Source organism: the organism of the source record quoted next, unplaced genomic scaffold, assembly GCF_019419815.1.
Source record: "Pyrus x bretschneideri cultivar Hongxiangsu unplaced genomic scaffold, Pyrus_bretschneideri_v1 Contig125, whole genome shotgun sequence".
Classification (NCBI taxonomy): Eukaryota; Viridiplantae; Streptophyta; class Magnoliopsida; order Rosales; family Rosaceae; genus Pyrus; species Pyrus x bretschneideri.
This window is the reverse complement of record NW_025999419.1, coordinates 475952-488214: the sequence shown is the minus strand read 5'-3', so window position 1 is coordinate 488214 and position 12263 is coordinate 475952. Positions and strand designations below refer to the sequence as shown.

The 12263-nt window shown below is 37.1% G+C and overlaps 2 protein-coding genes across 3 annotated transcripts; one reads left to right on the top strand and one right to left on the bottom strand.

Moving 5' to 3' along the window:
* The first annotated feature begins 4134 nt into the window (after window positions 1-4134).
* On the top strand, window positions 4135-7074 carry LOC103962477 (tobamovirus multiplication protein 2B). The gene is made up of 5 exons (XM_009375178.3): window positions 4135-4324; window positions 5703-5768; window positions 5856-5920; window positions 6493-6583; window positions 6786-7074. The coding sequence occupies exons 1-5, from the start codon at window positions 4193-4195 to the stop codon at window positions 6816-6818; spliced, it is 387 nt and encodes a 128-aa protein (XP_009373453.2). The 5' UTR covers window positions 4135-4192; the 3' UTR covers window positions 6819-7074.
* Window positions 7075-8416: 1342 nt separating this feature from the next.
* LOC103962476 lies at window positions 8417-12032 on the bottom strand. 2 transcript variants are annotated; one of them, XM_009375175.3, is made up of 4 exons: window positions 11460-12032; window positions 10019-10086; window positions 9814-9912; window positions 8417-9554 (listed from the first exon to the last, which is right to left on the bottom strand). In XM_009375175.3, exons 2-4 carry the CDS (start codon window positions 10061-10063, stop codon window positions 8601-8603), a joined length of 1098 nt encoding a protein of 365 aa, XP_009373450.1. In that variant the 5' UTR covers window positions 10064-10086; window positions 11460-12032; the 3' UTR covers window positions 8417-8600. The 2 variants fall into 2 exon arrangements, with proteins under 2 accessions (XP_009373450.1, XP_009373451.1); XM_009375176.3 differs by lacking the exon at window positions 10019-10086.
* Between the last annotated feature and the right edge of the window lie 231 nt (window positions 12033-12263).

Here is a 12263-nt window from a genome sequence, read left to right as displayed (position 1 = left end):
GTGCACATGGTAAACTTCACTGAGTTCTTGAAAGATGGAGGCCTTGTTTTTCTCCCTGCTTCTAGGGTTCCATTTACTTGGACTAATGGGCACAAAAATAACACTTTAATTTTTGAAAGATTAGATAGAGTCCTTGTAAATGCAACCTGGTTAAATACATTTCCAAATGCTAATCTCCACAATTATCCGATTTTTGGTTCAGACCATAGTCTTATTCTGGTAGATTGCCTTCCGAATAACCAGTGTAATGTTATTAGACAATGTGACTTCAAGTTTATGGCTATGTGGTTGAATCATCTAGAGTTTATTAATATTGTTAAAAAGGCTTGGAGTATAGATTTTAATGGCAACCCTAATGATAAGTTGAAGGGGTTGTCTAGGAGCTTTGAAATCTCTGGCTAGAGTTTGGAACAAGGAGGTCTTTGGTAATGTCCATGAAAGAGTGTGTGAACTCTTTGAGAAAATTAATGTTCTCCAAGCCTAGAGTATAGATGATCCGAACAACCTTCATTTTAGTCGAAGAGGCAATGTTACGAAATGAGTTAAATAAAGCTCTTAGTAATGAGGAAATCCTTCGGGCTCAAAAAGCGCGAGTCAACTGGCTCCAACTTGGGGATAAGAAAACCAAGTTTTTCCAAACGATGACAAATGTTAGATGAAAAAGGAATGAAATTTTGAAAATTAAGGATATTCTAGGGTTTTGGAGGTTGAAGGGGGAAGGAATGGAACGGGTTTTTGTGCAGGATTTTAAACTGCGTTTCGCTAGTCATCCTAATTTGAATAATACTATAATTTCAAGTTTCATTGACATTATTGATTCTTGCATCACTAAAGACCAGAATAGGGCCTTGATTAGCCATGTCAGTGATTACGAGATTTGGAAGGCTGTTAATGGCATTGGATCCTTGAAGGCCCCGAGCCCTAATGGCTTTCATGCCTTGTTTTACCATAAGTGTTGGGATGTTGTTGGTCCTTCAGTCATAAGGTTAGTTACAGACTTCTTTACGAATGGATCGAGCCTGAGGCTAATTAACCATACAAACATTGTGCTTATTCCTAAAGTGGAAAATCCAGAAACAATGGCTAATTTTAGACCTATTAGCTTGTGCAACGTGACGTATAAAATAATTACGAAGTTGATGGTTGATAGAGTTAAACCAATCCTAGAAACTTGCATTTCTAATAACCAGGGCTTTTGCTCTGAATAGGTTCATTCATGATAACATCCTTACTGCTCATGAAATCCTTTCGTCTTTTAAACATAAAAATGGGAGAACGGGAGCGATGGATGTTAAATTAGACCTTGAAAAGGCTTACGATATGTTCAGTTGGGATTTCATTAGGTTGCTACTTGCTAGATTTGGATTCAACAATCATTGGATCAATCTCATAATGGAGTGTATTACATCCACCTCTTTGTCTATTTTGATTAATGGTAAGGCCCATGGGCATCTCTACCCTTCAAGGGGAATTAGGCAAGGGGATCCCTTGTCTCCGTATATTTTCATTTTATGCATGGACCCTTTAATTAGGCATTTTAATGCTCTGGCCTTATCTCCTAAAACTAGCGTTGGACTTCTGACCCTAGAGGTTTCAAGATTTCCAATTTAATGTTTGATGACGATTGTCTCATTTTTGCTAAAGCATCAAAAGGTGATGCTAGGATTATCTTGAATGTTTTGAATACGTTTATGTCCGCTTCTGAACAAAAGATAAATTTTAATAAATCTTCTCTCTATTTCTCGGAGAATACTACCAATCACGTTCGTAATGAGATCGCTAATATTATCCAAATCCAACACAAAACTACAATTGGTAAATATTTGGGTATTAACAATATTATTCGTTGGAAAGATCCAGTAAATACAAAGGAAATTATGTTAAGAATAAAAAATAAACTAGCAGGATGGAAAGCTAACACTCTCGAGAGAGCTGGTAGAGTTACACTGATTAAGGCCAACCTTAGTGGTATGCCGAATCACATGATGGTGTGTTTTAAATGCCCAGATAAGTTTATAAAGATGCTTGATAAAGAGAACAGAAAGTTCCTTCAGGGAAGGGAAAGTAAAATGAACCCTGTTGCCTGGAATAAGGTGTGCCAGCCCAAAAGCAATGGGGGTTTGGGGATTAGGAAAAGTGATATCTTCAACAATGCTTGTCTTGCAAAGCTTGGTTGGAAGGCGCTCATAGATGATCGAAATTGGTGGGTTCAATTAGTTAAACAAAAATATTTAAGGAGGGAGAATTTTATGGAGGCTAAGGTCAGGCAAAATCAATCGGTGGCCTAGAAAGGAATTTTGAATGCGAGATCAGTTATTGAAAAAGGTTTACGATGGATTGTGGGAAATGGGAGGAACATTTTGTTATGGACCCACAACTGGGTCTTTCCTTTCCCTATCCTTAACCTTCTTTAGGAGGATCAGTTAACTTCTCTAGATTTAAGTCTTAAGGTGAGCCAATTTATTATGAATGGGTCTTGGAATAGAGCCTCGTTGAGTGAGTTTGTGGACGAAGAGATCACTAATAAAATATGTAGCATTCCTTTACCGCTCTATGACAAGCCTGACTCTTTATGTTGGGGGCGTAAATGCAAATGGTGCTTTCAGTGTGAAGTCTACAACTTGGATTCAAAACACCATGATGAATGATGACTAGAAGAATAAGCTCCTAAAAAGAATGCGGAAGTTAAATATCCCTAATAAAGTTAAGATCTTTAGCTGGCTCTTAATTGTAAATAAGTTTCAAACTAGGAGTAAAATTAGTAAATTCATTAACACGATCAGTGATATTTGCTTGTTATGTAATGTGCGCTTTGAAGACCAAAATCACCTATTTATTCACTGTGTGTACAAAGCAAGTTTGGATGTATAGTCCGAAAGTGAAACCTCTAGCTAATCAAAGTAATTGTAGTCTGTTTGAGTGGCTCTGTTCCCTTGATTACCATGATAATGAGACTTTGTCAGATCTTGGTTTAGCCCTCCTCATATGTTGGCAAACCTGGAAGATGAGGAATTTGTTTTTAATAATGCCAAAGCTTATCCTTCTAGAGTGGTTTTGCTGGCCTTTAACATGGCGAATGACTACACTGATGCCAATAAAAACAATCTTATAGCTAGCATGAAGCAACATGGGCTGATTAGATGGCAATCCCCTCGTGGTGATTTCTTCAAACTGAACTTTGATGGCTCTGTTAAGAACTCTGCGGCGGCTGCGGGATTTATCATAAGGAATGATCACGGAGAACAGGTGATTGCCGGAGCCAGGTCCTTGGGGGAAACTTCCATCAGTGTTGCGAAATGTCTTGCTCTTAGGGGTGCCCTTGGATTGCGAGGAATACAGGCTTTCGGAAGATCTTGTTGAAGGGTGACTCAAAGCTGGTCATTGATGCGGTGCAGGCACGAGTGGTCTTTCTTGGCGGGTGAAGAATATAATTGAGGATCTCAAAAAAATTGCTAGGTCCTTTGAGTACATCTCTTGGTCTCATGTGTTCTGTGAAGCAATGTTTGTGGTAGACACTATCACGAATGCAGGTTTTTAGCATGCAAACCTTCATATCTGGGATAGATCTTTACCGTTTGCTGCTTGTGGAGCTCGGCTTTTTTATTGTATTGAAACCGGGAGAACTTCTCTTTAATCTATTGTTCTTGTTCATCAAAGATAAAAAAAATTAAAAAAAAAAAAAAAGAAGTTTGAAACTTGTTTCTATTTTTTTTTTTTTTAATTCTCAATTAACATGTTTATAGTTTGACTGGTTAGTGTTTTGTTCAACGATAAAAGATGAGAAGAGTTTTGAAAGTTGGAGAAATACCTTAAAAATGATTTTAGGGTATTTAGAAATTTCTTAATTTTTTCTAAGACCTAATATAGAAATTGTCATTACATAATAGAATAAATATGTCATTTAATATTTAATTTTAATTGTAGATTCATTCAACCTTATGTTATGTGAGGTGCTAATAAAAAAGGAAAACTAATGAAAATGACTTAAAAACTTTGAATTTTAACGATAAGGACAAAATAAAAGGTAAAATAAGTAGTAACTTTTAATGTAAAAATATAATTTTTAATTAAAATCAGCCGTACCATTGGTTTTTCATAAAAATTCTCGTTAAAAAAAAGTTTTTATTACTTATTGATCAACTAAAAGGGAAAAATAAGAAAGCGCTTACCGAAGTAGGAACACAGAGGAAGAATGGCGAGCTCGACCGGAGGTGGAAACAGCAGAGGGAATACAGCAAAAGCCTTGGTATCTGATCAGATATCTCAGGCCGTACAGTCCACTTCCAACCTCCTCCACCTCATGCAGCAATCATCTCCTTCCCAGGCATACCACTCCTACTCTCTCTTTATTTTCTATTTCTCAGTTTCTCTATCACAATATCTATGCGGCAGAGGATAGTAAGCTTCAGTGGGCAATGGTTTAATTAATTTATGGGTCTCCCTTTTAATTTTTTTTTTTCGAAAATTAAACCAATTTGGCTTACTGTGTTTTGGTTGGATTTTGGGAAGGGTGCTGATTTGGTCGGCTTACTGGGTCTCCCTTTTATTGTTACTTTTCTTCTGAACTTGGTTATGCCATATACTGGTGCTGATTTGATCGGGAAAAATAAGATTAGTCAAGCAAAAAAGGGGAAATATATTTGTAAAAATGAAATTTTGGAGGAGATTTTTTGTGGCCCAGCTGGTTTACCTCAAAGATTGTACAATTTTGGAGGCAGAAATGTTATGAAAAACTATGTGTAAGAAGGAAAGCGGTCATTGACATGTATCTGGACACAAAAAACTAGAAATTGCTACAAAATAATGCCCAAATTATCAGATACGCCCTTCCTACTGAAGGATTGTGAAACCGATACAAATAGTTGGCCAATCTGTAAAATAGTGAAATGGTTAGTTAGAATGTGCAGAAAATGCAAGAGTTTCCGGAGGCCGGTTATTAATGATAGATTTTTGTGGAACAGGGCAGGAATGGGGTACATCCCAGAGAAAATTATCAGATGCGCCCTTCCTCATGAAAGATTGTGAAACTGATACGAATATTTGATGGATCAATAAAAGAATGAAATGCTTATTTACAATGTGCTTTTCCAGAGTCCGGTTCATTAGGATAGATTTTGGTGAAACAGGACAGGGATGGGTACATAAAAGTAGGTTTTTAAGAATGTAATCTGAATTTTCTTGCTTTTGAAGATGAGTGTTAATGTTTTGTTTTGTGGTGAGGGGTAGGGCCTTAAAAATGAACACATTGGGGTGGAAGATGGGAGTGGAGGTGCACTGTTAATTGATTTGTGCTTTTGGCATGGTTCATATTTCACAGTTTTTGTAATTTTTGAATTATCCTTGGCTATCAACTTATCAACAACAACAACAAAGCCTTTTCCCACTACGTGGGGTCGGCTGTATGAATCCTAGAATGCCATTGCGCTCGGTTGGCTATCAACTTATCAATGAGATTAATCTCGTGAAGGGTTTCTCCTTCCATGTTCCCAAACATGAAATGTAACTATAACCATACATCATGATGCAATGAGAAGTAGTCATTCTCATCCTTAATTTTCATCTTATCATCTGGATACAGTAGTTACTTTGAACAATACTGGAAAAGGCTTACTACCATGCAGTATGTGGTGATAGCCATGGTACGTCTTTGCCTTATTGGCCTACTGCACATGGTTATATTTCTGATTTCTTATATTCTGCAGGCCCAACTGATAAAGCTTCCAAAGAACCTTTTGGTCAAAACATCTACAATTAAGAATACTGGACAGGTAATTTGATTACTTTCACCAAGATGATACTGACGGTAAAGTCTAAACATTCAAGGTAAATTTCATTTTCCTCTCCTTTGTATGCAGTTGTTGGGGCAGATGCCTCGAGTGATTTCATCCCTCGATGCATATATGGAAAACGGGTTACAAAGGTTGTGCACTAAAACTCATGTAGGCTTTATTTTGGAAAACCTTTTATAGCATGCAGTTATATACACCAAACCCTTGCCTCAAGCATCTCCTGTTTCATCAGAAAGAGAAATATATATAGCTAACAGTTCTGAATCTTGTGTCGTGTCATCAAATGTTTTTGTTGGTATATCTCCTCTTAAGAAATAAGGAAATACCAAACCAAATTTTGGACATGCATCAATGTGACTTTGGAAGATGAATGGTTGTGCGCATCCTGTTTGTCTGTTGAGACTATTTATAATCCACTTGGTCATACGGCAATATGACTTCGCAAGATGGTGGGCTTTGACACCAAAATCTTGATAACTGATTTGATAAATGAGCTGCACTTTTTGAAATTTTTTTCATCCCAGTGGCTGCAATTGAAATGATGGAATGCAACATATTGCATTTTATGGGTAGTGATTGTATACCAAAACCATAACTTTAACAGTGTTGTTTTGAAGTGTTCCCCATATCTTTCTACTAGTAACAATGTGCATGGCATCTCCGTTCTTGCACCCTTTGCCTGATGTGTTTGTAATTTTTGCAGTGTTCCTCATCTGCAAACTGTAATCCAGTTACTTGAAAACATGGAAAGCTGTCAACTTAGTTCTCTATCTCAAGCTCATGTCCTTCAAGAGGTTAAAATCTCCCCTTCTCTCTTTGCGTTAATACCTTTTTCGTTTTGGTTTGAGTGAAGCATAATAATTTTTTTCAAGGTTAGCAAATATTTTCTACCGAAATTTGTTCCATAAAATCCGTCAGTATTTAGTTTAGTCTATTCATTGCATAAGAACTGGATGCCATGTCCTTTTTTCAACCTCCATACTATTCTCCTCCCAGGAGCATGAGGTGGAAAACGCAAAAGTGGGCTAACATTCCCAACTGTGTACCAATGTTGCTGTACATTGGCTAACATTGGAAAGAAACATTTGGAGTTCTTGTTCAGAATAGTCAGAGTAAATTATATGTGATCTCAATGTACGTAAACATGCAATAGGATTGTGGCAGTAGATTCAACATGAAGTAATTTTCTTCCTTTTTATTAACATAAAGTGGAAAGAAACCACTTTGCTTGAGCAAATGTGATCTGTTACTCTTGAATCTTTTGAATTTCAATTTTATTCCTGCATAAGATGTTCAATAGATATTAGTTTCGTAGTTAGTTGCTCATCCGTCTAGTTAACCCCGTTATAATCCTATATCCGACAAGTCTAGGATGCCAAACTGCTGCGCACCTTCAAAGAAACTGATTTATACTTTCAGGGTCCCTAGCTTGTTCCTATTCCTTTATCCTGGTTTTTGGTGCTTCTGTCCTGTAAGTACTTTGTGAGGCGCGTAATGTGCATTATAATGTCATGTGTAGAAGCATCCCTATATACCATAACTGGAATCACATTCCCTGTGCCTTTCACTTCTTTCTATCTGATTTAAATGACCAAGATTGGTTTACCAACTTAATCGTAGTAATGGTGCTCCTGACCGGACTAAGAACACTAAGGCGGCAATGGCTGAAAAGACGATCTCTACTATTATAAAGTCAGACTGTCCCTAGTTAAATTCACTAAGGTCCTCCAAAATTATGTTTTACCGAAAATACAACCGCTTTTAACTTCACTAATTGACTTTGTCAATTTGATGCCTGATGCAATGTTTTAGTTTCTGTTTTGTTTGGAATGCTTGGATTTTGGTTAAAGAATATCAATGAGTGTCCTTAGTTTCATAGTTATATTTCTTCATGTCCATCCATACAATAACAACCAAGCCTTATTCCACTCAGATGAGTCGGCTGTATAAATCTTAGAACGTCACTATGCTCTGCTTTGGGCCAAATCTTCTGTTAGTTCCAAGTACGCCATATCTTTTCTTATAGTCTCTTTTAGTCTTCCTAGGTCTTTCTCCGTCCCCCTCCTTCTCCCTCCATCTTATAGTCGCATCTTCTAACTGCAGCACCTGTAAGTTTTCGGTTCACGTGTCTGCATCTGTAAGTCTTCGGTTCACATGTCCAAACCATTTTAATCGATTTTTTCTCATCTTATAATTCTACCTGTGTAAGTTTATATTCCGATGCCGGTCCCAGGATATAGGAGGAGAGGAAATGTGTTTGGTAGTCGACATCGAATCCTTATGATATGAATCCTTCATGTCCTTCCATATTCTTCAATAATTGCATTGGTGCATTGACAAGGTTTTAGTGTTAGATTCTGTCTAACCAATTTATTTACATTAAATGTCTATTTCCATGACTCAATGATGAAAATAGATACAAAAAAGGGGTCAAAATTTCATTGTAGTCGACAACTACGTATGACTAAGACCTGCAAGCTCAACTTGATTCCGAACAGCTTCGCACTCCCGAGTCCCGTGATCTCTCCCTTTCCAATGTCGGAACATGTTTCACGTCCGAATCCTCCCTCTCCCGTTAATCCGAAAACAAAATACTTGCAGAGATTGGAATTTAAGTGCAGAACATATATTCAGAACAAACTCACAACAGTCATCAGTTTTATTGTACTTATCAATTGAAATTTTAGTTTTGTGATTGTATCCGCTCGTGTTCGTATTCCCCTTTTCATGGTTGGAAAAAAAATTGTTACTGCTTATTAGTTTTGGCTTAAAGCCGTTTAACATATCGTACGTAAAGCGTACAAACAACCTTCACTCATTGACCTGAGATTGAGCCACTGTAGTATCAAAGGATTTCTTCCTGACCAAAAGGCAAGTGATCTTCGAAGTCTGGCCGTGAGAGTTGTCGATTGTGCACAGAACAAGGTCGGGCCGGTGAAGCATGAGATTCAAGTGATCCTTTCCGATTACCAGTGCAGTTGCATCAAGAAGAACATGCCATGAGTTCCGGTGTGCTTCCGAAACCCAATGTAGCGAGTGATGAACCCCGTTTACGTAAGCTGGATAGGAGAACAACCCTTTGAGCTTGTGTTTACTTTTCTTCCTGAAATACTGGCTTAGTTGTGAACCTTTGATCCTCAAATCTAACCAAGTCTCTGGTGCCAAAATCACTTTGGCTTCCTTGTAACCAGCAAAATCCTTAATGCAGTCTTGTTCGCCGATAATGGTCATGTAGTGGTTTCCGCGATAGAATGGGTAGCTCTCCGCCACCAATACCATGGCGTCCCTGTAGGTTGGGGTGAAGAGAACAAGGTACTCATCATCGGTCAATCCGCAGTGCTTCAAGACCTTGTTTCGAGCTTGTATCTCGGGGATTGAGATGAAACTTCCTGGGAAGGAGCATTTCGTGGTGAGGATATCAAGCAACCTTGATGGCTCCAGCTGAGTCCTGTCCAAGTCGGGAAGGTTGCTTCCGGCGAATTGTGTCGAGGACTCCCTCGGTGACTTCAAGCTACCCCCTGGTGACTTCCTCTTGTCATCGGGCATGGTCTCGGCAGATTCTTCGATGACGCAAATACTGGAGAGATCAAACTGTTCTCCTTCAACAAGGCCAGCATATTGTGGGTACTTTGCTAACACGTACTGTTCGACATATTCCCTTTCTGTTGGTGTAATAGGGCCTGACCATCTGAGCTCTAGACCATCACCGTGGAGGGTTGATATGGCCTCGGCTACAATGTGTGCAGGAATCATATTATGTGCTTTCTGTTGCAAGTTTAACCAAACAAATCCAATCAGATACATATTTCCTTTAGACATCTCAAATCAAACATATACAAGAATATACTGTCATTCTTTAGTGCGATTAACTGCACTTTTAAATTAAGTCAACCATATCGCTCGTATAGCGGCAACTATAAAGTCAATGTATCGACAATATATCCGCATTTTAAAACCCTTTAGTTAACCGTACTATAGAAAAATTCGAAAAGATGTGCTTTGTGAGAGTTCAATGTTTGTGTACCTTAATAACCATACTTCTTGGTCTGCCTTCATCTATGTGTGGTTTGTGTATAGAAGCAAAAAGGGATTTCTTGCATTGACCTTCTCCTTCCATCATGGCCTACATTTGTTTTGTTGTCATATTGCCATTAAAATTGTTAAAAACTTTAAAATACATACATATTTAACACTTAATTAAGAAGATGATCTTGATTATCAATATTTACCCCAGAGCCTGCATGTGAAACAATTTTACCAGTGTTCCTCCCCATGCTATATGAATCAATTTTCACCACTGCTCATTAGACCCAGAAGACATCGAAGTTTTGAAATAAGAAGACAATATTAGGAGCACAAAGTTTTGTATGAAAAAACGAACTTGGCTACAATACATTCATGTACTTGGTACAAACACCGATTAATGATCAAAACACCACAAAATCTCTATTGACAGAAAGATTTAAGAAATGAAAGAATCTACGGCAAGGACAATACAAGAAAGAAGATCAAGGTATTCATTGGGTACTAAGAAACTAGGACAAATTAACCCACTAAGAAATGGACAAGCAGAACTCACTGAAAATTAATTAGATGAAAAATAATGAATGAATCCCTAAACTGTCTCCATTTCAATGGTTCAGATCACCTTAAAATTCACTTAAAATAGAAAATTAATTTTACCAATGATTTAATTCATACAAGTCCAAGTATGATACCATGATCAAAAACACCAAAAACAATGAAGCATGTTACCCTTAACTTCCAATTCAACAGTGCAAATCTAGATTTGAAAAAGCGCCAAAGCTAGTGTTTTTCAAACTCTTAGAGCCTGTTTGGTACTCTACTTGAATTCAACTTTTTAAACTCAAAAACAATTTTTTAAGTTTTCAGCCTTAAAAACTTGTTTTGTATGACTATTTTAAAAAATTGAACTCAAGACTAACTCAAAAATATAGTTTATTATCTAAAAACATAAAAAGTGAGTTTTTAAAGTTTTTAAACTTAAACTCACTCTTTTCTTTTCTCTCCCTCCTCCCCTCTCACTCCATATCTATCTCTGTTTCTTTTCTTCTTTCTCTCTCCTCTTTTTTTTTTTTTTTACCTTTCTCGTCTCTCCTCCAATCCGTTCTCTTTATTCTTTCGGTTCTTTCTGTCACTTCTCTTCCTCTCTATCTCATCCCATCCTCTCTCTTATTTCTCCTTCCTTCAATCATCTCTTACTTTCTTTCCTCCTCCCTCCTCTTTCCCTCTCCTGAGACCCCTCTTTTTAGATCTCTTTGTTTAGTTTAAGTCGTAAAATTTAAAAATTTTAAATTGCAAACCAATCAAGTTTTTGAGTCTAAAAAAAATTGTTTTCAAGAAATGTTTTGAGAAGGGATAAAAAAATTCAAATACCAAACAAACCCTTAATTAGTTTCTCGTTCCGCACTCATCTCTTTGTTTTTGTCCCTCAATTTTTTATTCAATCGCAAGAATAAAAACTGGAGATGCGCATAAGGAGAAAGAAAGAAGTCCAAGCCGAAAGCACACAAAATCCAGATGGCAAAAGTCTTAATTCATACGTTTTTATCAGTTAAATGAACCACTAAAACCCACAAACCCTAAATAGAAAAAAGTCTTAATCCACAACAGAAAACACAGATATAGTAAAGAGGTGTTAGTTCATACCTTTATGCTAGGTTGAAAACCCTTCTCTTAAACCTACAGAATTGGAGCAAGCTGAGCTCTATGGGTTTGGGGGATTAGAGAGGTTGAAAAGTGAGCTTATACATTTTAACCACTCTTCTGATGATTCTTCTGACCAAACCACACCACCTGTTGCTCATTGCTCAACATTCTCTGACATTCTCTTGCTCAAAAGGGTACGACCCAAAACTGTATCTACTAATTCCAGAAATAACCGAAATACAATCTCCTTAAATATAATTTTTCTCTCAGTATCTATTGTAATTGTAAACAAATTGTCAAAAGACAGAGAGATATACGCACAGATGCCGTATGGAGATGCCGTGTTTAAGAGATTACAAATGGACAAACTCAAAACTTAATTAGTCTTAATAATTATTTTATTATGCAAATTGAGATTAAAATAACAAATACATGTATATATGCCTTTCATCTCTGTGTCCGTGGTGCTGCCTGATTGGAAGAATGCAGTGGGAAATTGTATAGAAAAAGATGAGCTGCCGTACACCGACCTATATTTCAGTTTCAGAATGCATTTTTTTAGGGTTTGTTACAATCTGCACATAACGTCTCTGCCTCTAAAGTAATTAGAATAATGAGTTATTAAGAGTTTAAAACAATATTTCTATTTATTTAATTATTTCGCAATGGTTGAAGTTTACGATATGAAGCTTCCGTGAAGGTCTTTGTTGAAAGGGACTAGAGACTAGACAGAGCCTTCACTGGTTTGGTGAGAAATTTCAGCACAGAGAAAGGTGATGGGTCAAATCTTAGTTGTTGGTATGA

What these genes read in the sequence shown, in the direction of transcription:
- LOC103962476 (XM_009375175.3), bottom strand. Translation starts at nt 10,063, where the DNA reads ATGGGGAGGAACACTGGTAAAATTGTTTCACATGCAGGCTCTGGG. An exon ending in TTTCACATGCAGGCTCTGGG is followed by an intron (nt 9,913 to 10,018) that starts GTAAATATTGAT and finishes AAACAAATGTAG; the next exon opens with GCCATGATGGAAGGAGAAGG. An exon ending in CAAGAAGTATGGTTATTAAG is followed by an intron (nt 9,555 to 9,813) that starts GTACACAAACAT and finishes AACTTGCAACAG; the next exon opens with AAAGCACATAATATGATTCC.
- LOC103962477 (XM_009375178.3), top strand. Translation starts at nt 4,193, where the DNA reads ATGGCGAGCTCGACCGGAGGTGGAAACAGCAGAGGGAATACAGCAAAA. An exon ending in ATGGAAAACGGGTTACAAAG is followed by an intron (nt 5,921 to 6,492) that starts GTTGTGCACTAA and finishes TAATTTTTGCAG; the next exon opens with TGTTCCTCATCTGCAAACTG. An exon ending in AAGCTCATGTCCTTCAAGAG is followed by an intron (nt 6,584 to 6,785) that starts GTTAAAATCTCC and finishes TTCTCCTCCCAG; the next exon opens with GAGCATGAGGTGGAAAACGC.